We start from the raw sequence: 21,636 nt of genomic DNA, 5'->3' as shown, positions 1-21,636 counted from the left end.
CCCTTCGTTTCTCCCTACTATCTACTTCTTTTTTTTTTTAAACATATAATGTATTATTTGTTTCAGAGGTACAGATCTGTGATTCAACAGTCTTACAAAATTCACAGCGCTCACCATAGCACATACACTCCCCAGTGTCTATCACCCAGCCACCCCATCCCTCCCAACCCCCACCACTCCAGCAACCCTCAGTTTGTTTCCTGAGATTAAGAATTCCTCATATCAGTGAGATCGTATGATACCTGTCTTTCTCTGATTGACTTATTTTGCTCAGCATAATACGCTCCAGTTCCATCCACGTCGTTGCAAATGGCAAGATTTCGTTTTTTGTTGTTGTTGTTGTTGGCCGCATAATATTCCATGGTATATATATACCACATCTTCTTTATCCATTCATCTGTTGGTTTGGTTTTATGTAACTATACACCTATGCATCCGTCCCTCCACCCATGCATTTCCAACCAGGGCACACCTCACCCCTAAGTTTTTCAGCGTGCATCTCCTGGAATAAGGGCATTGGCCTCCGCGAGCACAATACTGTTATCACACATAAGAAAATTAGTAATAATACCCATCCATATCTGATTTCTCTGCCTTACCCAAAATGTCTTTTTAAAGCTTGTTTTTTGAACCAGGATCCCACGAAGGTTTTCTCATTCCATTTGGTTGTATTTCTTTGGTTTCTGGTGTAGAACAGTTTTTCACACTCACCCAAACCCTGCTTTTAAAATTTATTAATTACATTAACATTTTTGAAAGATTTTATTTATTTGAGAGAGAGAGTGAGAGAGAGAGCATGAGAGGGGGGAGGATCAGAGGGAGAAGCAGACTCCCCGCTGGGTCTCCGGGATCATGACCTTAGCGGAAGGCAGCCGCTTAACCGACTGAGCCACCCAGGCGCCCCACGTTAACGTTTTTCTGATGAGGCAGGCTTGCGTCTGGTCTCTTGGGCTCTGGCCACACCAGCCGGGCCTGCCTTTTCTCTTAATCTCAGACCCCTGAGCTGTGGCAGCCCTGAGCTCTTCCCCCAGATGCTGAGCCAGGCCCAGGATCTGAGCTGGGATTAGTCACGTGGGGCCGGGTGGCTGAGGCCCACGGTGGGATCCCAGTCCGAAGAAGGGAGTGGGGGCTGGAGGTGGGGCTGATGGTGGGTGGGCTGGGGTCTCAGTCCAGCTTAGAATCAGCTTGGGGTTCATGTCGGTGTGGCTTTGGGGCAGGGTGACTTTGGGGCCGAGGGTTCCTGGGATAATGAGGAGTGCAGGCGGGTATAGGGGGATTGCTCCTCGTGTTCTCTTCTCCCCCAGATCTTTGGCATTCTGAAGGCCCCTTTCCGTGACAAGGGGGGTGAGGGCCCCCTGGTGCGGCTGGAGGAGCTGTCAGACCAGAAGAACGCCCCCTACCAGCACATGTTCCGTCTCTGCTACCGGGTCCTGAGGCATTCCCAGGAGGATTACCGCAAGAACCAGGTGCGCTGCCTTACCCGCCGGAGCCTTCCAGGCCCCGGCGGCCCCACTCACCCGCTCACCAGCTTGCTCACCCCCTCACTCCTGCTTTTGTTCACTCAGCAAGTAGTTGCGGAGGCGCACAGCCGCTGTGTGCCAGGCACTGTTTTCGGCCCCGGGGACACAGCAGGGAACCAGACAGTAGGGCCAGCTTCGTGGGTGTGCGGTCGGGCTCCATGCTCGGAAGGGCGTCGAGCTGGGTGTGATGCTCTGCTGTGGCCATCTTGAAAGTCTTGGCTTTTGAAGAAGGGTCCTGCTGTTTCGTTTTGCACAGGGCCCCGCAAATTATGTAGCCGGTCCTGCCAGACAATTTCCTCCCTCATGGAGGCTTCACTCTGGTTGGGAGACAGGCTGTGAGCTGAAGAACTCTGTTGTGTAAACCCACTCCGCCGCCCAGAGCGAGTTTCCTGTCCCAGACCTCCACCTGGCTAGTCAGAGTCCCCTGCCTGGGATGGGGGTCCCCGTCCCCAGGTCTGGGGCGGTGTGCTGGAGCAGAGCCGGGCTCCGCACCACTCAGCTCGTCTGTTCTCCAGGAGCACATCGCCAAGCAGTTTGGGATGATGCAGTCCCAGATCGGCTATGACATCCTGGCGGAAGACACCATCACTGCCCTCCTGCACAACAACCGCAAGCTTCTAGAGAAGCACATCACCAAGACTGAGGTGGAGACCTTCGTCAGCCTCGTGCGCAAGAACCGGGAGCCCAGGTGAGCCCGCCCGCCTCCCCTGCTGCGCCCGCTCCCTTCTCCTTCCCGGTCCTCCCAGGGTAGAGAGGCGGCGGGCACTGCTGGGTAAAATAGTGAAAAACCATTGCCTCCAGCGGTAAAGTGTCCTGGCCTCTGCAGCCCCTCCCCGGGACCCTTCCCAAATGTGGCCCAATCTTGCAGCCAGGGGGTTGATGTCCGGTACAGCAGAAGCCCCAAGACCCTCCTCTGGTGACAAAGTCGGAGCCTGTATTGAACCAGTTGTCCTTGTGCCCCCTTTACCCTGAGCCCCGGGACCCCTAGCCAGCCTCCCCCTGCCCCAGGGTGATCAGGGAGATGCCCATGACTTGTCCATCCCTGGGCAGCGGGGCCCATCTCCCAAGCTTTGGGGCAGGAGCAGAAGCAGTAACTGGTTCCAGGGAGCTGGGGCTGCCAGCTGGGGAAGGAGAAGGGTGGGCTTCATCCCCACCAGGGAGCGGCCTCTGAGTCCCCTCCCCACCCCTGCGGTCACCACCCCAGGTTCCTGGACTACCTCTCTGACCTGTGTGTGTCCAACCACATCGCCATCCCCGTCACCCAGGAGCTCATCTGCAAGTGTGTGCTGGACCCCAAGAACAGCGACATTCTCATCCAGACCGAGTGAGCCATTGCGCTGTCCCCTGGCCACAGCCCGGCCTCCGCCCTGCTCCCCTGCTCCTCAGGCTCCTTAGAGCTTGGGCCCCGTGTGCGTGCAGGCTGGAACCGGCACCCTCGCTGTGTGCAGATACACACCCTTGCCTGCTGAGTGCCCAGCTCTGTGCTGGCACCGTGTGAGCAAGGAGGCCTCGGGGACTGAGCCAGATCCTCTGTCCTTGAGAAGCTCGTGGTCTGAGGAGTGTGTTTGACCCGGCACTCAGCCACGCTCCTAGAGGGGTCTTTGTGGCCGGACATGCTCGCGGAGGGCTCTGGGCATGGCGTCCTGCCCCGGCCCCCCACTCCCTGTGACGGCTGGCCCTGGTTCGCAGGCTTCGGCCAGTGAAGGAGATGGCCCAGTCCCACGAGTACCTGAGCATCGAGTACTCAGAGGAGGAGGTGTGGCTCACTTGGACCGACAGGAATAACGAGCACCACGAGAAGAGCGTGCGGCAGCTAGCCCAGGAGGCGCGGGCGGGCAATGCCCACGACGAGAACGTGCTCAGCTACTACAGGTGCCTCGGGGCCCAGCTCCTTCCCGTCCTTAGCGCTTCCGGTGCCCTTGGGCCTCCTCACAAGGCCGTCAGCCCATCCCCAGCAGCTGTGCAGCCTTCACTGGGGAAGCTGAGCTCAGCGCAGGGACGGGGCTGAATGAACCCCAAACCTGTCTCCACACATATTTATTTAAAAAATAAGATTACTAGATAACACTTATCCAATGCTGGCCATATACCAGGCCCTGTTCGAAGTGTTTCACCTGGCCACTCATCGACGCCTCACCATAGCCCCGTGACTACTGTCACCCTCAGAGTTGGGGAGACAGGCACAGGGAGGTGAAAGGACTTGCCCAACGTCACACCTCCTTAGTGGTGGGCCAAGGGTCAAACCCAGGAAGCCGAGGGCAGGCCAGCACCCCATGCAGAGCAGGGCTGTCTGCGGGCCTCCTTTCAGCTGCTCTTCCATCCGGGCTCACCCCTGCATCCGCTGCTCTGCAGAGGCCCGTCCCCCTACTACACTTCCCTCCCCTGACTCTCCCAGCCTCATGCTCAGCCAGTCTTCCTCCCGTGAAGACCTGTCCTGGCTGAGCCAGAAGTGGTTTCTTCCTTCGCAAGGAGGGGAGAGCTGCAAATGCTCACTCAAAGTTGTGTCTTTTCTGTTACGCTGGCGGGTGCCTGGTTTGACCTAAGTCCCTTTGCCACTTTCCCAAGGCCTCTGCCAGCCCAGGCCCAAGTGCTGGTGGCCCACGCTGGCCCGCACCTGCCGCGGGCTCACCCTCCGCCGCGCCCTTGCAGGTACCAGCTGAAGCTCTTTGCCCGCATGTGCCTGGACCGCCAGTACCTGGCCATCGACGAGATCTCCCAGCAGCTGGGCGTTGACCTCATCTTCCTGTGCATGGCAGACGAAATGCTGCCCTTTGACCTGCGCGCCTCCTTCTGCCACCTGATGCTGCACGTGCATGTGGACAGGGACCCCCAGGAGCTGGTCACGCCGGTCAAGTTCGCCCGCCTCTGGACCGAGATCCCCACAGCCATCACCATCAAGGAGTGAGATGGGGAGCAGAGGGTGGGCCAGGCGAGGCCAGGGTGGGAGGATCTCAGCGACCCTCATGCCTCACTGCCTCCCCCCCGGCAGCTATGATTCCAACCTAAACGCCTCTCGCGACGACAAGAAGAACAAGTTTGCCAGCACCATGGACTTCGTGGAGGACTACCTCAACAACGTGGTCAGCGAGGCCGTGCCCTTTGCCAACGAGGAGAAGAACAAGCTCACCTTCGAGGTTGCTGGGCAGGGGGGCGGCGAGGGGCTGGTGCTGGGGGAGCTCTGGTTGGCCCCCTCAGCTGCCCCCAGGGACGCTCTGGGGGCTCCATGACCTCACTTCCCTCCGTGCCCCAGCCAGTTCAGGGAGCCCGCATAGATCGCCAGGACTCCCCAAGTGGAAAACTTCTCCCCTGCCACCTGGGAGAGGGCTGCCTCCCCATGGTCCACTCACCGCTGCAGGCCCTCCTGGGTCACAGGCCCCTGCGGGGAGCACCCCACTTTCCTGCGTTTCTGCCCTATCCCGCCCCCGCCCCCCAGTAGCCTTCCTTGCCGGCCTCGCTTCCTCATTAGCTGACTGGGGGCGGCTGTGTCCTCACAGCCCCGCGGTCCCAGAGGCCCTGCCTTTTCCGAGGACCTTCGTCACCTCCTCCTAACACCCGCTCCGCCCTACTTTCCCTTCCTGGCCCCGCCCTTCGCGAGGCCCCGCCCCGCTCATCTCGGCCCCGCCCCCTCCCCGCAGGTGGTCAGCTTGGCGCACAATCTCATCTACTTCGGCTTCTACAGCTTCAGTGAGCTGCTGCGGCTCACTCGCACGCTGCTGGGCATCATCGACTGCGTGCAGGGCCCCCCGGCCATGCTGCAGGCCTACGATGACTCAGGCGGTGAGGCTTAGTGGCCAAGGCCACCCCCCGCGCCCCCGCCCCAGCCCTGGCCTTCCTCCGTCTCCTCCTAGTGCCAGAGTCCTCTCTGGTCAACCCCCTGTGCAGCCTGTCTCCTGGCCCCTGCTGGACCAGAGGGGCCCCTGTCCAGGCGCTGTGGAGACCCCGGGGTCTGGGGGAGTTGCCTTCCAACACAGCTTGGTCCTGAGGGGAGATAATGAGGCCCTGCCTGAGGAGCTCCCAGTCAGACAGGGGAGTGGTGGAGCAACAGCCCCGCCATCGAGGAGCCACTGGTCTGACAGCAGACACAGCCCTGCCCTCGGGGACACCCCCAGGGGGCATAAACTCCTCTAATCAAAAAGCGCATAGTCTGACACCTGGTGCGTAGTGCTCCCCACACGGTGTCCCCTCTGTCCCCCATGATCTGTAGCAGCATCTCAGGATGCCCCACAGGAGAATTCTCACTCATCTCCCCACACAGTTTACCTTTGCTCTGGCCAGCCCCTCTTTGCCCAGATTTGGCTTAAAGCTCACCTCCCCCAGGAAGCCTTTCTGGGTGAGTCCTGCCTCCAGAGTCAGACCCAGGGGTCCTGCTGTGCACCCCCGTGACCCCCTGGTGCTTCGCACTCCGCAGGCAAGAACGTGCGGCGGTCCATCCAGGGCGTGGGCCACATGATGTCCACCATGGTGCTGAGCCGCAAGCAGTCTGTCTTTGGTGCCCCCAGCCTGTCTGCCGGTGCTGGTACCACCGAGCCGCTGGACAGAAGCAAGTTCGAGGACAATGAAGACATTGTGGTGATGGAGACCAAACTGAAGATCCTGGAAATCTTGCAGGTGGCTGGGCCAGGACAGCGCTGAGAGGTGTTGGGAATAGGGCAGGAGAGTGGGACCCGGGGCAGGGAGGCTGGGGGGTGAACCCCTGCTCAGATCACAGTATCCAGTACTGGAGGGCTCCACGGTGATTGGCTGTGTAGCCCAGTGGTTTCCAAAGTGTGGTCCTTGGACCAGCAGCAACGGCCTCACCAGGGAACTCAGAAACGCACGTTCTTGGGCCCCGCCCCAGACCTCCATACGGATCCGAGGCACCCGAGGCAGGCCCACAGTCTGTGCTGTGACAGACCTCCCAGGTGATTCTGGTGTGCACTAAAGCCTAGCTCTGTCCCTCCATTGTACAGATGAGGAAAGGAAGAGGGGGAGGGGACTATACTGCCATCCTACAGAGATTTTGGAGCAGAGCTAGAGCTTTGAGGGCCCATTTCCTGGTGAGGCAGACATGGTCTTTCCTGTTCTGGGTCTTGTCTGAGACCCGCTGGCAACACTTGGAGAAGGGGCTGGTAGGACCCCGGGAGTGGTAAGAATGCTTGCTTTTGCCCAGCTGCCACCAGAGGACGGGAAGGGTAATGCAGTGACCTCCATGGGGACCCAGTCTGGGCAGGGCCTGGTCAGAGGAGTCAGACCATTCTGATTCATTCTAGGAGCTGAGGGCTTCCAGATCTGCATCCTGGGGCGTGGCCAGAAGCTCTGCACCTCATAAGGATAGAGACCAGTCAAGGGTCTCTGCAAACCCTCTGTCCTCACCCCCCCGACACTGGCCTCTCCTGCTGCCCCTAGTCTTCAGTTCCACACCCCCTGCCTTCCAGCCCCGGGCAGAGCAGGATAGGAGGACAAGAGTTGGCCTCTGGGCCTGGGGAGCTTCATTCTCTTTCCTGTCAGTGTCCTCCCTGGGAAGGAGGGACTGAGGGTCTCTGCCTCATTCGGAGAGGAGGTGTCGTCCCTCATCACTGGGGCAGGAGTGGAGGAGAGGGCACTCTGGACCTCCCCGGGGAGAGGAGTCTTGATTTTTTAGGTTGTGATGTCCTATAGTAGCTGGAACATCTTTGCCGTAGACCCCTGAGTGCTAGAGCTCATTCAGGGTACCCCCTCCCCCCTCCTGGGGCGCAACTGGCCTTCCGATCTCAGCCCAGTCCTCACCCCATCCCTCCCTGCTTCACCAGTTCATCCTCAACGTCCGCCTGGACTACCGCATCTCCTACCTGCTGTCCGTCTTCAAGAAGGAGTTTGTGGAAGTGTTTCCCATGCAAGACAGCGGGGCCGACGGCACCGCCCCGGCCTTCGACTCCACCAGTGAGCCGCCACCCCCACCTTCCCCTGCCTTCAGGCCGAGGCTGTGTGACTTGCCCAGGGGTACACATTAGTGGGGTGGAGGCTGGGGGACGCCCCGGGGCCAGCTCCCCAGCCCTGCCTCTGTTTCCCAGCCCATTTAATTGCCATGGTGAGAGGCGAAGGCAGACATCATTCTCTCCATCTCCTAAATGGAGAAACTGAGGCCCAGAGAGGGGCGGGGACTTGCCCGAGGTCACAGCCAATGAGAGGCTGAACCAGACCGGGACCCAGGTGCCCTGGTGCCCAGCTCAGAACTCTGCTCGCCCCTGCAGGGCAGTGGAGCTGCTCTGGTCCCTGCCCTGGCTGGCTCCACCCCCACCCTGGGAAGGAGCATGCAAGAGGGGCTGCCACCCAACCAGAGCTCCCTCACCCCTGTGCTCCTCATCTTTCCTGGGCACGGACCTGCCACCTGCCCCCATCCACCCACTCTTGCTCCCCACAGCTGCCAACATGAACCTGGACCGCATCGGGGAGCAGGCGGAGGCCATGTTCGGAGTGGGGTGAGGCCAGGGGTGAGGTGGGGGGTGGTGTGTGGGGTTGGGTGGGCAATGCTGACGCAGGTGTGAGAACCCCCCCCTCCTTGGGGTCTCCAAGGCTGGGCTGGGGCTGGTCCCTCCTCCTGGGTCTGCAGGACCCTTACCAGGCTCTGGGGTGGGGGTCTCCTTGGCTCTGTGCTTTTGCCCTCTCATGCCCTGGTGATACAGGGGCCACTTGGGCCCTTGCGTCATCTTGGTCATTCCCCTGCCCTCACGCAGGGCAGGTGTGACTCTATTTGTGCATCTGGACTTGGGCTGGAGGGGAGCAGGGGGAGGTGTGGGGGAGAGCCCGCTGTACACAGGGCTAGGGTGGGGAGGGGTCGCCCTGGGAACTGGGGGCTCTTCACCATTTCTGTGCCGCGCCCTTGGCATCTAGTGAAGCCCTGGGACCTGGGCTCAGAAGGGCATTTTTAAATTCATAAAATAAGGCACGTAAATTACAAAGGAAACCAAGAGCTTTGAGATGCAGTTATCAAAATATTGAAGAAAACAAATTTGAAGTGACAGTTAGCTATGTGGCTCTTTATTAACACATTAAGTAACAAGCTAGGCCGGGGGTGTAATTAGTACCGTGATTTCGAAGGCGCGATGCATGTGAACGGGATTCACAATTTCTGTAACAACGGTAAGGTGATGGGAGAACATCTGTGATTGGTACTGGTGACAAAATCACAGGTACCGCTACTTTCTCCTCACTGAAGGAAATGCTGCATTCTAGTTAGAGGATGGTACAGCCGAAGATGGGAATTTTCCCCACCCCGGTTCCTGGCCCCAGCCAATCTCCACGAATCTCTACGATCTCTTGGGGTGGTGGTGGGGGGTGGGGGCCTGTGGGTGCCCTGTGAAGAGTCCCCGCTTCAGCTGCATCAGCAAGGGGAGTCCTGCGGGATCTCAGGGAACACGGGGATCCCTCGGGGAGCTCAGGGCAGTGGTTGGTGACACCCTGGGGAGAAGTCATCAGTATTTGGAGCAAGTCTGACACCGGGCGCGGCATCCGCTAGTGGGTGGCCAGGCGCGCGCCGTTCCCTTCGGGCAGCGGGGAGCTCGGTGCCCAGCGTGCCCTCCCCTGGCGCCACAGGAAGACCAGCAGCATGCTGGAGGTGGACGACGAGGGCGGCCGCATGTTCCTGCGCGTGCTCATCCACCTCACCATGCACGACTACGCGCCGCTTGTGTCCGGGGCCCTGCAGTTGCTCTTCAAGCACTTCAGCCAGCGCCAGGAGGCGGTGCACACCTTCAAGCAGGTGCTGCTCCTGTCTGAGCCCCCGGCCGGCCCCTGGGGAGCGGGAGGGAGGCCCCAGGGGGCTTCCCTGGGCGGGGGGACCCTGACGACCCACCTGGCCCGGGCACCGGGGGGTTAACCATGACCGGGGAGCTCGCAGCTTAGGGGAGCTCAGGATGCTTCTTTGGGGGTTCTCGGCCTTGCTGAACTCCTGAAAGATGAAGGCCAAGTGGGCCACCTTTATGACCTCTCAGCCTGACTCAAGGCTTGTCGCTTTTTTTTTTTTTAAAGATTTTTTATTTATTTACTTGAGGGGGGCAGAGAGCTCAGGCAGGGGGAGCAGCAGAGGGAGAGGTAGAAGCAGGCTCCCCGCGGAGCAGGGAGCCCCATGCGGGGCTCGATCCCAGGACCCTGGGATCCTGACCTGAGCCGAAGGCAGCCGCTTAACAACTGAGCCACCCAGGCACCCCGGCTTGTCGCTTTTTATGAGGCAGATGGCACTTTAGAGTTTACAAATGATACCGTGTGCGCCTTTGCTAAGTGCTTCAAATCACGCCTGGCATGCAGTCAGCCTTCACTAAGGTGACTGGTTCTGTGACGGTGCTGTCGTGTGATCTTGACAGCTCCCTGTGAAAGGCGCTGCCATTTTTCGAGCATGTGCCAGGCACTGAGCCTTGGCCTCGCATTAGTGCACTTCTCGCAGCGGCCCCTGGCAACATGGTTACTCCTCTCATTCCTGTTTTATGGAGGGGGACATTGAGGCCCGGGGAGCTTTCCTCCCTTACCCTGACCAGGGCGAGTGAAGTGGGAGCCAAGGGACCCGGCTGTCCTGCAGCAGGCGCTCAGTGCTGCCAGTATTCTTTGCCCTGCCCTGTTTGGGGTCGCAGTGGCCAAGTGATAGACCTTAGCGGCACCAGTGAGTGAGCAACTGAAGCCAGCCGATGGGGCAGCTCATGACAAGCAGTGTGGGGAGGCCTTCGGCCATCCAGGCAGGCTTCCTGGAGGTGGCGGACCGTGGCCGGGCATCAGCACTGAGGAGGAGCAGAGGCCTGGAAGAGGGCAGGCACCGGGGTCTCTACGAGGCAGTGGACCCGGGGTGCCCGTCTCACCAGGCATGCCCATGGTCAACCTTCAGGTGCAGCTGCTGATCTCCGCCCAGGATGTGGAGAACTACAAGGTGATCAAGTCAGAGCTGGACCGGCTGCGGACCATGGTGGAGAAGTCGGAGCTGTGGGTGGATAAGAAGGGCAGCAGCAAGGGCGAGGAGGTGGACACAGGTGCTGCCAAAGACAAGAAGGAGGTGAGCGGGGTGGCGGGGAGCTGGGAGGCCAGAGTTCTCAGCGAGGGCTGGGCCCAGCTGACCCCTGCTCGGTTCCCTGTGTTCCCAGCGGCCCACAGACGAGGAGGGCTTTCTGCACCCACCCGGGGAGAAGAGCAGTGAGAACTACCAGATCGTCAAAGGCGTGAGTGGCCTGGGGCCCTGAGGCCCCCCCTGGAGGCTCCGGGGCCTGGCCTCTCCTGCCTCCCCACTCTGCCAGCCACCGGCCCTCAAAATACACATCTTCTGCTTTGCCTACACATTAAAGACAACCCTGCCCAGGTCCAGATGGAATTATTTTAAAGCTGAAGGAATTTAATGAAATTCCATTTCACAGCCATATTCTATTTACTTTTATGGGTGGAATTAGGTTTTTAAAAAGTGCTTCCCCGCCTTGTTGCGGTGATCTGACTCAGTGAACGTGGCCTCCTTCCCCCTTCCTGTCCCCAATGTGAGCTGGGGCTTGGCTGGACTTGGCTGGGGACTCCGACCAGCCTGAGTGGGGGGGGCGGGGGGAGCCGGATGGCGGGGGAGCTGGAGGAGGAGGGCAGGGGCTCTGGGCTCACCCCCCACCCTCCCCAGATCCTGGAACGGCTGAATAAGATGTGCGGCGTGGGGGAGCAGATGAGGAAGAAGCAGCAGAGGCTGCTCAAGAACATGGATGCCCACAAGGTCATGCTGGACCTGCTGCAGATCCCCTATGACAAGGTGGCCTCTGACTTCTGACCTCTGACTCCCTGGGGCAGCTTCCCCCTGAACCCTGACCTATCCCAAACCACACACTAATCCTGAATGCTGACCTAACCCAGCCTCACCTCTGATTCTTGACCCTGACCCTAGCTTCTATTTCCCTCTCTGGCCTCTTCCTGATCATCTCAGCTTCATTGTAACCTTTGACTGTCACCTCCTTATCTTTTTTTTTTTTTTAAAGATTTTATTTATTTATTTGAGAGAGAGAAAGAGCTTGAGAGAGAGAGAGAGATCACGAGCAGGGGGGAAGGGGTAGAGGGAGAAGCAGGCTCCCCGCTGAGCAGGGAGCCCCATGTGGGGCTTGATCCCGGGGCCTGGGATCACGACCTGCCCCAAAGGCTGATGCTTAATTGACTGGGCCACCCAGGCACCCCATCGCCTCCTTATCTTGATCCATGTTGACCCTTATCTGACCCCAGCCTCTCTTTGACTCATGATGTCAACTCAGACCTCATACTGACCCCTGACTTTGATTCCATACCCTAGCCTCACTCTGACCTCTTATCCTGACCTAACCCCAGGCACACCCTGGTCCTGGACTCCAAATTTAGCATCATTTCAACCTTTGACCCTCCACACCTCCCCTCGACTGACCCTGATCTTCATATGTCCCAAGCCTCACACGGGCTCTTGAGCCTGACACCCAGCATTCACCTGACCCCGATCCCTCAATCTTGCTCCCCCACACTGGCCTCACTTCAGCCTCTGCCCCTCAGCCCTTCACACATTTCCTTTTTTTTTTTGAGAGAGAGAGCACAGCAGGGGGAGGAGGAGAGGGAGACGCAGGCTCCCCGCTGAGCAGGGAGCCCGATGCAGGGCTCGATCTCAGGACCCTGGGATCATGACCTGAGCTGAGGGCAGACGCTTAACCGACTGAGCCACCCCGGCGCCCAACACACATTTCCTTCTCCTGACCTGGAGGCCCAGCTTTCACCTTGAACCTGGCCTCCTTGTGGTCCCAATCCCAAGCCCGGACCCCCGGCCACAGCTGCTGGAGCTCAGGAGAAAGGCCCGGCCTCACCTTCCTCCTCCTGTCCTGGTGCCCAGGGTGATGCCAAGATGATGGAGATCCTGCGCTACACGCACCAGTTCCTGCAGAAGTTCTGCGCGGGGAACCCGGGCAACCAGGCCCTGCTGCATAAGCACCTGCACCTCTTCCTCACGCCGGGGGTAAGGGCGCGAGGTGGGGGGTGGCAGCGGCGGTGCGGAGCGGGCCCCGGATCCCCCTTGGTGACGGCCGCCCGCCCGCCCCCAGCTCCTGGAGGCAGAGACCATGCAGCACATCTTCCTGAACAACTACCAGCTGTGCTCGGAAATCAGCGAGCCCGTGCTGCAGCACTTCGTGCACCTGCTGGCCACTCACGGGCGGCACGTGCAGTACCTGGACTTCCTGCACACCGTCATCAAGGCCGAGGGCAAGTACGTCAAGAAGTGCCAGGACATGATCATGACCGAGGTGAGGATGGGGCCGGGGGGCGCGTGGGGGCTCAGGCGGCGGGAGCAGAGTTAAGTCAGACGGGGGGTCACGAGAGGGACCTGGCCGGTGGAGGGAGGACTAAGGCCACAGAGGCGGGTCTAGGAGAACTCCGATAACAGGCCTGAAAGAACCCACACGCTCATTCCACTATTTATCCTTGTATTTTCACGGATTTAAAAATCATGAGGCACCTGCTGTGGGCCGAGGAGCACGTGTACCGGGGACATCAGTGGGGTGTAAACTCGGGGCGGGGGGACCACATCCTATGTGCTTCTGCGTGGGCCCCGGCATCCGGCACCCTGCAGGTGCCCGGTAGACCTGTTGGCCGAAGGCATGAAGGAGGAAGGGCCGAGTCTAAATCTGGAACAGACGTGGTCTCTGCCCAGGAGCATCTTACAGCGCGGTATGGGGGTGGAGGGGCGGGGGGAGCACAGTAAAGGGAGATGAGGGACCTGATGAATGAGGCGCCCTGCCCCGGAAGTGCTGTACAGTGCGGATTATTGATTGCTGTTACTATTATTACTGTGAATAACATAATCACTGACACGAGAGGATGCAGCGTGTGCTCTGGGAGCTTTAAATTCCACACTGGGAGCCCAGGGGAGGGAGAGGGCGAGGGATTAGAAAGGGCTTCCTGAAGGAGGCACCTCTGAAACAAGCCTGAGTGGGATTTCTTTCCTCAGGGGAGAATGGGGGCACTTTTTCTGGGTCCAGGGTTCGGCCCTGATGGCAGGTGGCCCGAGACATCAGCCTACGGCCCCAAAGGCCAGGCAGGGTAGGGTTTTCCTGAGTGTCTCGTGAGGGCTGGGGTCAGAGTCCCAATCTCTCCCTGGTACACCCGGGGCCTGCTGGACTGGGGCGTCTGATCGGGCACCCCTCCTGCCCGCAGCTGACCAACGCGGGTGACGACGTGGTCGTGTTCTACAATGACAAGGCCTCGCTGGCCCACCTGCTAGACATGATGAAGGCTGCCCGGGATGGCGTGGAGGACCACAGCCCCCTCATGTACCACATCTCCCTGGTGGACTTGCTGGCCGCCTGCGCCGAGGGCAAGAACGTCTACACGGAGATCAAGTGCACCTCCCTGCTGCCCCTGGAGGACGTGGTGTCTGTGGTGACACATGAGGACTGCATCACCGAGGTCTGGGGCCTGGGACTGCTGGCGGGGGAGAAGGGGTGGTGGAGCCAGGCCCGGGCAGCCGTCAGTCTTGCATGGCGGGGCAGGAAGGGGGAGGTAAGGAAAGTGGGGGCGGGTAGGAGGGACGTGGGCTGAGGAATAAGGGGGAGTTTAGGGGAGAATCGGTGGAGTGCAGGGGAGGAGAGCCTGGGCCAGTGGCCCTGCTCGCACCCCTGACCTTGCTTCCGCCTGCGCAGGTGAAAATGGCTTATGTGAACTTCGTGAATCACTGCTATGTGGACACGGAGGTGGAGATGAAAGAGATCTACACGAGCAACCACATCTGGACACTCTTTGAGAACTTCACCCTGGACATGGCTCGGGTCTGTCCCCCGGGGGGTGGGGCGTGGGCTTGTGGGCGCGCCGTGCTGGGCAGGGGTGTGGTTGGGAGCCTGGGCAGCCTTCCAGGGGCTGGGCGTGGAGGGGCCCCCAGGGCATCTCTCTCTCCTGCCCCAGGTGTGCAGTAAGCGGGAGAAGCGCCTGGCTGACCCCACACTGGAGAAGTACGTGCTGACCGTCGTGCTGGACACCATCAGCGCGTTCTTCAGCTCTCCGTTCTCTGAGAACAGCACCTCCCTGCAGGTGAGCCTCTCCTGCTCACACCACTCTTGTGCTGGGAAGGGGGAAGGAGAACATATATTCGCGGCTGCTTGTGGCGCATAAAGACGTAGCAGAAGGACATAGACAAGTGTGTTAGTTACGTATGCTGTATAACAAATTACCCCCAAAGTTAGTGGTTTAAAACAAACGTTTAATCTCCTATAACTTCTGCGGCTCAGGGATTACCATGGGGACAGTACCCTAGAAGAGGAATTCCTAAATTGACTTGGTGTGACCCAGGGTGGGTCCCAGGGTGGCAGGGGATGGCTGGCAGCACGTACTCCCCGAAGACAAGACGGTCATGCCTGCCACAGTGGATAGCAGAGCCCGAGGGGTAATCCAGAGGGCCCGATGCCCAGAGATCTTTGCTGTCGGCTTAGTCGATCTGGTGCCCCTAGGACTGAAGTCTTACCTGCATCAGCAGAAAAGCTCTAGGCTAGGGAACAGAAGTTTGCCTTAAATCGCTGGAAGAGGCATGGCCCCTCAGTCGATTCCCAGATTCTCAGACTTCCTAGCCCAGAGCCCCTTGAAGGCAAGAGAGGCAGGTTCCCTGGAGGGGGCAGTCTGCGACAATACCTAAATCATAATACCATAAATCACTGGATGGACACAAGAACCCAACAAAGGGGTTACTTATAGGTAGAGGGACTGAGGGTGGAGTGAGTCCTGGTCGCTCAGCAAGGGTGGGTTCATTTTGACACACATGCATTTGGGCCCTGGGATCTCTTTGGGACTATGAGTAATTTGTATCAGCTTTTTCCACCTCTCATCAGTCCCAGGGCAGAGGTGGGAAAATGGGCTGATGGGATCAAGCTTGGGGTGAGACTTCTCAAAGTAAGCCTTTTTGTAGCATACTTTGGGTTTTGAACCATGGAAATATATCACCTTTTCACAATATTATTTTATTTAAAAAATTGTTTTTAAAGGAAGGAAGGGGTCAGCAATAGGACTATAAGCCCCAGATCTGGACCTTGGGGAGTTCTCATAGGGCTGCCACGTACAGTTGGGCAGGTTGTGCACTGCTGAGAGGAAAGGGGGTGCCTTTTTCCATTGGCACAAAGACGCATGGTAACTATTGGAAGCCTTGTTCCTCCATCATGCCCATTCTCAGTGGGCCCTGGTCCCTGGACCCGGGGCTGCCCAGGGTGGAGGGTGGGCCAGGCTGTAGCAGTAGGCGTGTTGCCTCTTGCAGACACACCAGACCATTGTGGTGCAGCTGCTGCAGTCCAGCACACGGCTGCTCGAGTGTCCGTGGCTGCAGCAGCAGCACAAGGGCTCCGTGGAGGCCTGCATCCGGACCCTCGCCATGGTGGGTGAGTGTGCCAGGGGCACTGGCTAGCTCCAACCACCCCTCCCCTCCCTTCACCGCAGGGACGCCTGCCCTCAAAATAAACACATTATTCCTAAGCTCGCCCATCATCTCCCAGGTAGTTCTCAGCAAGTCCTTCTCGGTGTCTAACTGGCATCTTAGCAATCGAGAAAAGCTGTTTTCTCCTTTGAGCTTTGAGTCATTTCCCCAGAGGAGAATGCTGGCTGACATCCCCCAACCAAAGGTTCTTTTGCTTGCAGATGGTTTCAGGCACAAGGAAGGCCTGTAGGTGGTTAGGGAGCACTGGGGAAGGGGAGAGAGAAGGTGGGAGAGAGGAGGGGAGGGCTCAGGGTGGAGCCAAGGTAGAATCAGAGAGGCAGAAACTCTCTCTTTTTACCCCAAAAGGGGAAGAGCGCACCCCAGTCCAAGTGGGGGCCAGCGCGTACCCCAGAATCTCGGTGAGTTCACCCTGTCCCCCAGTACGGCAGCCCGGAGCCTGGCTGCTCTGGCTGGCCGGACCCCCCCCACCCCCCACCTGCCCTCCAGCACCCCCTTGTCTCTCCCCCCCAGCCAAAGGCCGGGCCATCTCGCTGCCCATGGACCTGGACGCGCACATCAGCTCGCTGCTCAGCAGTGGCGCCACGTGTATGGCCACCGCCCAGCGCAGCGCTTCTAACTACAAGGCCACCACACGGGCCTTCCCGCGCGTCCCACCCGCCGCCAACCAGTGGGACTACAAGAACATCATCGAGAAGCTGCAGGTGGGTGCGGGGCTGCCCGGCATCTGCCACGGAAGCTGCTTCGGAAGGGTGGTTCCGGGGAAGCGTCCCTTCCTGCGCTGCCCGCACTCCCCAGGAAAGAGGCCCCTGCTAAGGGCAGGCCCTGGGCAGGGGACCGAGGGGCATCGTTCCAGGGGAATCCAGGAGAACCCAGGCCTCCGCTAGTAGGGTTGGTGCTCATGAAGCGGGGCGGGACACCTCTCAGTCCTGACAGTGCCTTCTTGTTTGTGCGACACGCTCCTGGCCACTGTCTACACACTTCTGAGGGGCTGTGGTGGCTCACTGTCCCCACATGGCAGGAGGCCGGGGCCCAGAGAGGGGAAGCGGTTTGCCCCAGGTCACACAGCTGGAGGAGCGGCTGGGAGAAAAGCTAGGGCTTGTGGCTCCCAGCCAGGGGCTCTGAGCGGACAGATGACCTGCACTGTTCGGGGTGGTTCTGTGGGCGCAGGGCCCCTCAGGCAGGCTCGGAGAAATCCGCGGGGCCATTCGGTATTGGGGTGGGCGGAATGGCAGTCCAGCCCCACTCATCTCTTGGGCCTGGGTGGCCTGCACCTGGCCTGGTACTGACTGTGCCGTGCCCACCCCAGGACATCATCACGGCCCTGGAGGAGCGGCTGAGGCCCCTGGTACAGGCCGAGCTGTCGGTGCTGGTGGACGTCCTGCACTGGCCCGAGCTGCTCTTCCTGGAGGGCAGTGAGGCCTACCAGCGCTGCGAGAGTGGGGGCTTCCTGTCCAAGTGAGCCGGATGCCGGGCCGGGCAGGGGGGTGGCCAGGGCGAGGCCGCCGGGGACAGGGCAGGACCGGACAGCCCACAGGGCGAAGGGCCGAGGCAGGGGAAGTGGCTGGAGGGAGGCAGCCGAGGCCGCCCCCAGCGTGCCCTCCTTCCTCATGGGCCAGGCTGATCCAGCACACCAAGGACCTCATGGAGTCGGAGGAGAAGCTGTGTGTCAAGGTGCTGCGGACCCTGCAGCAGATGCTGCTCAAGAAGACCAAGTACGGGGACCGGGTGAGTGCCCGGGGGAGCTGGATGCCCTGGGAGCCCAGCCAGCAGGGCCCGGGGCTCGGGGCCAGTGCGGGCGGGCCAGTGATCCAGGGGTGAAATGTGCCACTGCGGGGCCTCGCTCCTCCCCTCCAGGGCAATCAGCTGCGCAAGATGCTGCTACAAAACTACCTCCAGAACCGGAAGTCCAGCTCAAGGGGGGACCTTCCAGACCCCATGGGCACTGGTCAGTACCACCTCCCCACCGCAGTGCCTCTGCGTGGCCCACGTGCCCAGACCCTGGGCCCTCCCTTCTGTTCCCCTGCGCACCCCCCCCCAGCTCCCCTCACGTGGGTTCCCCAACTCCAGGCCTGGACCAAGACTGGTCAGCAATTGCGGCCACCCAGTGCCGGCTGGACAAGGAGGGGGCCACCAAGCTGGTATGCGACCTGATCACCAGCACCAAGAACGAGAAGATCTTCCAGGAGAGCATTGGCCTGGCCATCCGCCTGCTGGATGGTGGCAACACTGAGATCCAGGTGAGGAGCGGCGGGGGGTGCTGAGCACCTGCTCAGCACAGTGCGCCACGTTGCTGAGGCTGCCGGGCTTGGCTGCAGGGCTAGGTGCTGGTGGCCTGCACGAGTCTGGCTACGCGGGGGCGGCTCCGCCTCCCATAACTGCCCCCGCGTCCCCTGGCCTCTTCCTACCCACGCAGACCATCCCGCTCAAGCCAGGCCTGAGCCTGACTCCCCACCACGCTGCTCACGTCACATCCATCATTCCTGCCTCTCGGTCTCTGCTCAGGCTTTCTTCCCTCTTCCACATTCTCCTCGGCCTCTGGTGCCCAACCGAAGGACTGCCTCCTCTGAAAAGTCCCCTATGATTGCCTTATCCCCATTCATTCATTCATGACTCTTTTTTTTTTTTTTTAAGATTTTTTTGAGGGCGGGGGGAAAGGGCAGAGGGAGAAAGAGAGAGTCTTAAGCAGACTCCATGGTGGGTGCAGAGCCTGATGCGAGGCTCGATCTCACGACCCTGAGAGCATGACCTGAGCCGGAACCAAGAGTCAGACGCTTCACTGACTGAGCCCCCCAGGCGCCCCTCATGCATTGTTTTAATAAGTCTGCACTTAGTGCCTCCCGTATGCCTAGGCACTAAGGATTCAGCCATGAACAGAAAAGACAAAATCCATGTATCCTATGAATTGGTCCTATATCCTAGTGGGGACAACAGCCAATGACTCTAATCCCTCTGTGGCCCGGAGAGCGTGTTGGACAGTGCTAATGGAGGCGAGGGTCATGGGGGTGCCGGGGCAGGGCTGGGGGTAGGCCCCTGAAGAGGGCCCAGTGCAGCGAGGGCCCAGAGGTAAGCATGTGGACAAGAGGGGGGCACTGCACGGGTAGGGCCAAGAGAGGTGGCAGGCCATCAGGTGGCCTCGTGGGCGCTGGGAGGCGGGGCCGCTGCAGGGTGTCAGGCAGAGGAGGGACAAGGCTTAGACTTCCAAGGGGCAGCTCTGCCGCTGTGTGGGCAGATGCAGATGGTGTGAGGAGGCTTGTGCAGGCCCCCAGCATCGCAGCGACGGCAGCTACCGAGCCTTCCCCGCCGCCTCTGACAGCCCTGAGCACCCCTGCCCCAGCTGCAGCCCCAGGGCACGTCTAGGGACCCGTCTGCGGCCCAGCCTTGTCCCGGCAGCACGGGAGAGAGCGCTCCAGGGACTCACCAAGGGCTGCTTAGCACCAGGCCCAGGGCTGAGGCTGTCCCCCATGTCACCGTACCCCCAGAAATCCTTCTACAACCTGATGACAAGTGACAAGAAGTCAGAGCGCTTCTTCAAAGTGTTGCACGACCGCATGAAGCGGGCCCAGCAGGAGACCAAGTCCACAGTGGCCGTCAACATGAACGACCTGGGCAGCCAGCCGCGCGAGGACCGGGAGCCTGCAGACCCCACCACCAAAGGTCAGAGGTCACGGCAGTACAGGATGAGGGTGCCGGGCCCGGGTCAGAGGATGCAGGGTGAGGGTCTGGTCCCTTCCAACAGCCCCAGCCTCACCAGGCCTCCCCCCTGCAGGCCGCGTAGCTTCCTTCTCGATGCCAGGCTCCCCATCCCGCTATTCGCTGGGCCCCAGCCTGCGCCGGGGCCACGAGGTGGGCGAGCGCGTACAGAGCAACGAGATGGGCACGTCTGTGCTCATCATGCAGCCCATCCTGCGCTTTCTGCAGCTGCTGTGTGAGAATCACAACCGGGATCTGCAGGTGAGTGCCTGTCCCTGCCCCGCCATCCGGCCAGCACGTGCACCCCCTGCCCTCTGCCCGTGGGCCACTGCTCTGCAGCTGGTGGCACAGGGCGGGGTCCCCCAGGGCCGGCCTCTCCTCCCCTGCGAGAGCTGTGCCATGCCCACCCTCCCGTGCCCTGCAGAACTTCCTGCGCTCTCAGAACAACAAGACCAACTATAACCTGGTGTGCGAGACGCTTCAGTTTCTGGACATCATGTGCGGCAGCACCACTGGCGGCCTGGGGCTGCTGGGCCTTTACATCAATGAGGACAACGTGGGCCTGGTCATCCAGACGCTGGAGACCCTCACTGAGTACTGCCAGGGCCCCTGCCACGAGAACCAGGTGAGCTGTCACGGCGGCGCCAGCAGCCGACAGGGCGTGTGGCCATGCCGGTGCAGGGGGCAGGCTGGGCAGGGGAGAGACGGAGGCCTCTGGAGCCGCCAGAGTGCTGAGGGGCCCGGGCCCCGTGTCCCCCCACTGCCTCCTGCCAGACCTGCATCGTGACGCACGAGTCCAATGGCATAGACATCATCACGGCGCTGATTCTCAATGACATCAGTCCCCTGTGCAAGTACCGTATGGATCTGGTGCTGCAGCTCAAGGTGGGGCCCGTGGCAGCCCACGTGAGTGTGCATGCGATGGGTGTGCACATACCCATGCGACATGAGTGTTGAGTGTGCATACTGGGGTGTGGTGATGGGTTTAATACACACACACAGATGAGTGTGTGAGCAAACAGACTGCATGTACACTCCGGGAGCAAACGAGTTCTGGGTTTACCTGAGGGCCTCCTGTGTGTGTGTCTGCTCTCTGGGGGATTGTGTGCATCTGCCGCGGGGTGGGGTGAAGGCAGCGGGGGTGGGGGGGTGGCTGGATTTGCAGGACGCTTCTCAGCAAGTCCTGGGGGACAGCGGGGAATGGGAAGGCCGTGGTGCATCGTCCGGGCTGGGAGAGGCTGTTGTGGAGTAGACACAGGAAGGGGTTGTTGGGGGGCATGGTGGGGGCCCTCAGACTGTGGCCTGTCGCCCTCTCCCCACCTCTCCGCAGGACAATGCCTCCAAGCTGCTCTTGGCTCTGATGGAGAGCCGGCACGACAGTGAAAACGCGGAGCGAATCCTCATCAGCCTGCGGCCCCAGGAGCTGGTGAGGCTGGGCCAGGGGTCAGGTGGGAAGGCATGAGTCGGTGGGGTGCGGGGGGCGGGGATTCCCTACGCCCCAGGACGGCGTTCAGACAGGCACTGCCCCGCCAGGTGGACGTCATCAAGAAGGCCTACCTGCAGGAGGAGGAGCGTGAGAACTCGGAGGTGAGCCCACGGGAAGTGGGCCACAACATCTACATCCTGGCGCTGCAGGTACCAGCCCCGCCCCCGTGGCCCCGCCCCCGGCGGCCCTGCCCCCCCGTGGCCCCGCCCCGTGACTCCGCACCGCCCTCTCACGCAGCTCTCCAGGCACAACAAGCAGCTGCAGCACCTGCTGAAGCCGGTGAAGCGCATCCAAGAGGAGGAGGCCGAAGGCATCTCTTCCATGGTGGGGGCCCGGGGACCAGGCTGGATGTGGGGCGGGGCTTAGATGCAGGGGCGGGGCTGGCGAGAGACTGGATGGGCTGGTATCTGGGGGTGGGGCTAGGGATTGAGGGCGGGGAAGAGAGCAGAGCGGAGATCTGAGGGCTCGTGGGAATCGGGATGAGGCCGGGGGGCGGGGCAGGAACTCTGGGCGGAGCGGGACCGGCGGCGGGGCCTGCACCTGAGTAAAGAGCT

General features: G+C 60.6%; 1 protein-coding gene across 1 annotated transcript in view; it reads left to right on the top strand.

The window, feature by feature from the left end:
• ITPR3 (inositol 1,4,5-trisphosphate receptor type 3) overlaps positions 1-21,636 on the top strand; it is a 68,031-nt gene that overhangs the window by 36,476 nt on the left and 9,919 nt on the right. The window contains exons 15-46 of the mRNA XM_032410009.1: positions 1,305-1,466; positions 2,036-2,208; positions 2,725-2,844; positions 3,210-3,392; positions 4,170-4,421; positions 4,510-4,654; positions 5,156-5,297; positions 5,929-6,128; positions 7,289-7,418; positions 7,900-7,957; positions 9,072-9,237; positions 10,351-10,515; positions 10,604-10,678; positions 11,116-11,241; positions 12,331-12,453; positions 12,539-12,739; positions 13,650-13,901; positions 14,135-14,260; positions 14,394-14,519; positions 15,730-15,850; positions 16,417-16,607; positions 17,213-17,361; positions 17,523-17,631; positions 17,761-17,851; positions 17,974-18,143; positions 19,386-19,560; positions 19,673-19,857; positions 20,021-20,221; positions 20,371-20,481; positions 20,927-21,022; positions 21,130-21,231; positions 21,320-21,406. Of these exons, the coding sequence (XP_032265900.1) occupies positions 1,305-1,466; positions 2,036-2,208; positions 2,725-2,844; positions 3,210-3,392; positions 4,170-4,421; positions 4,510-4,654; positions 5,156-5,297; positions 5,929-6,128; positions 7,289-7,418; positions 7,900-7,957; positions 9,072-9,237; positions 10,351-10,515; positions 10,604-10,678; positions 11,116-11,241; positions 12,331-12,453; positions 12,539-12,739; positions 13,650-13,901; positions 14,135-14,260; positions 14,394-14,519; positions 15,730-15,850; positions 16,417-16,607; positions 17,213-17,361; positions 17,523-17,631; positions 17,761-17,851; positions 17,974-18,143; positions 19,386-19,560; positions 19,673-19,857; positions 20,021-20,221; positions 20,371-20,481; positions 20,927-21,022; positions 21,130-21,231; positions 21,320-21,406 (4,713 nt within the window). The remainder of the gene's footprint in view (positions 1-1,304; positions 1,467-2,035; positions 2,209-2,724; positions 2,845-3,209; positions 3,393-4,169; positions 4,422-4,509; positions 4,655-5,155; positions 5,298-5,928; positions 6,129-7,288; positions 7,419-7,899; positions 7,958-9,071; positions 9,238-10,350; positions 10,516-10,603; positions 10,679-11,115; positions 11,242-12,330; positions 12,454-12,538; positions 12,740-13,649; positions 13,902-14,134; positions 14,261-14,393; positions 14,520-15,729; positions 15,851-16,416; positions 16,608-17,212; positions 17,362-17,522; positions 17,632-17,760; positions 17,852-17,973; positions 18,144-19,385; positions 19,561-19,672; positions 19,858-20,020; positions 20,222-20,370; positions 20,482-20,926; positions 21,023-21,129; positions 21,232-21,319; positions 21,407-21,636) is intronic.

Source organism: Phoca vitulina, unplaced genomic scaffold (genome assembly GCF_004348235.1).
Source record: "Phoca vitulina isolate PV1807 unplaced genomic scaffold, GSC_HSeal_1.0 scaffold11, whole genome shotgun sequence".
Taxonomy (NCBI): Eukaryota; Metazoa; Chordata; class Mammalia; order Carnivora; family Phocidae; genus Phoca; species Phoca vitulina.
Note: the sequence above shows the minus strand (reverse complement) of the source record. Positions and strands in the feature narration are given on the sequence as shown.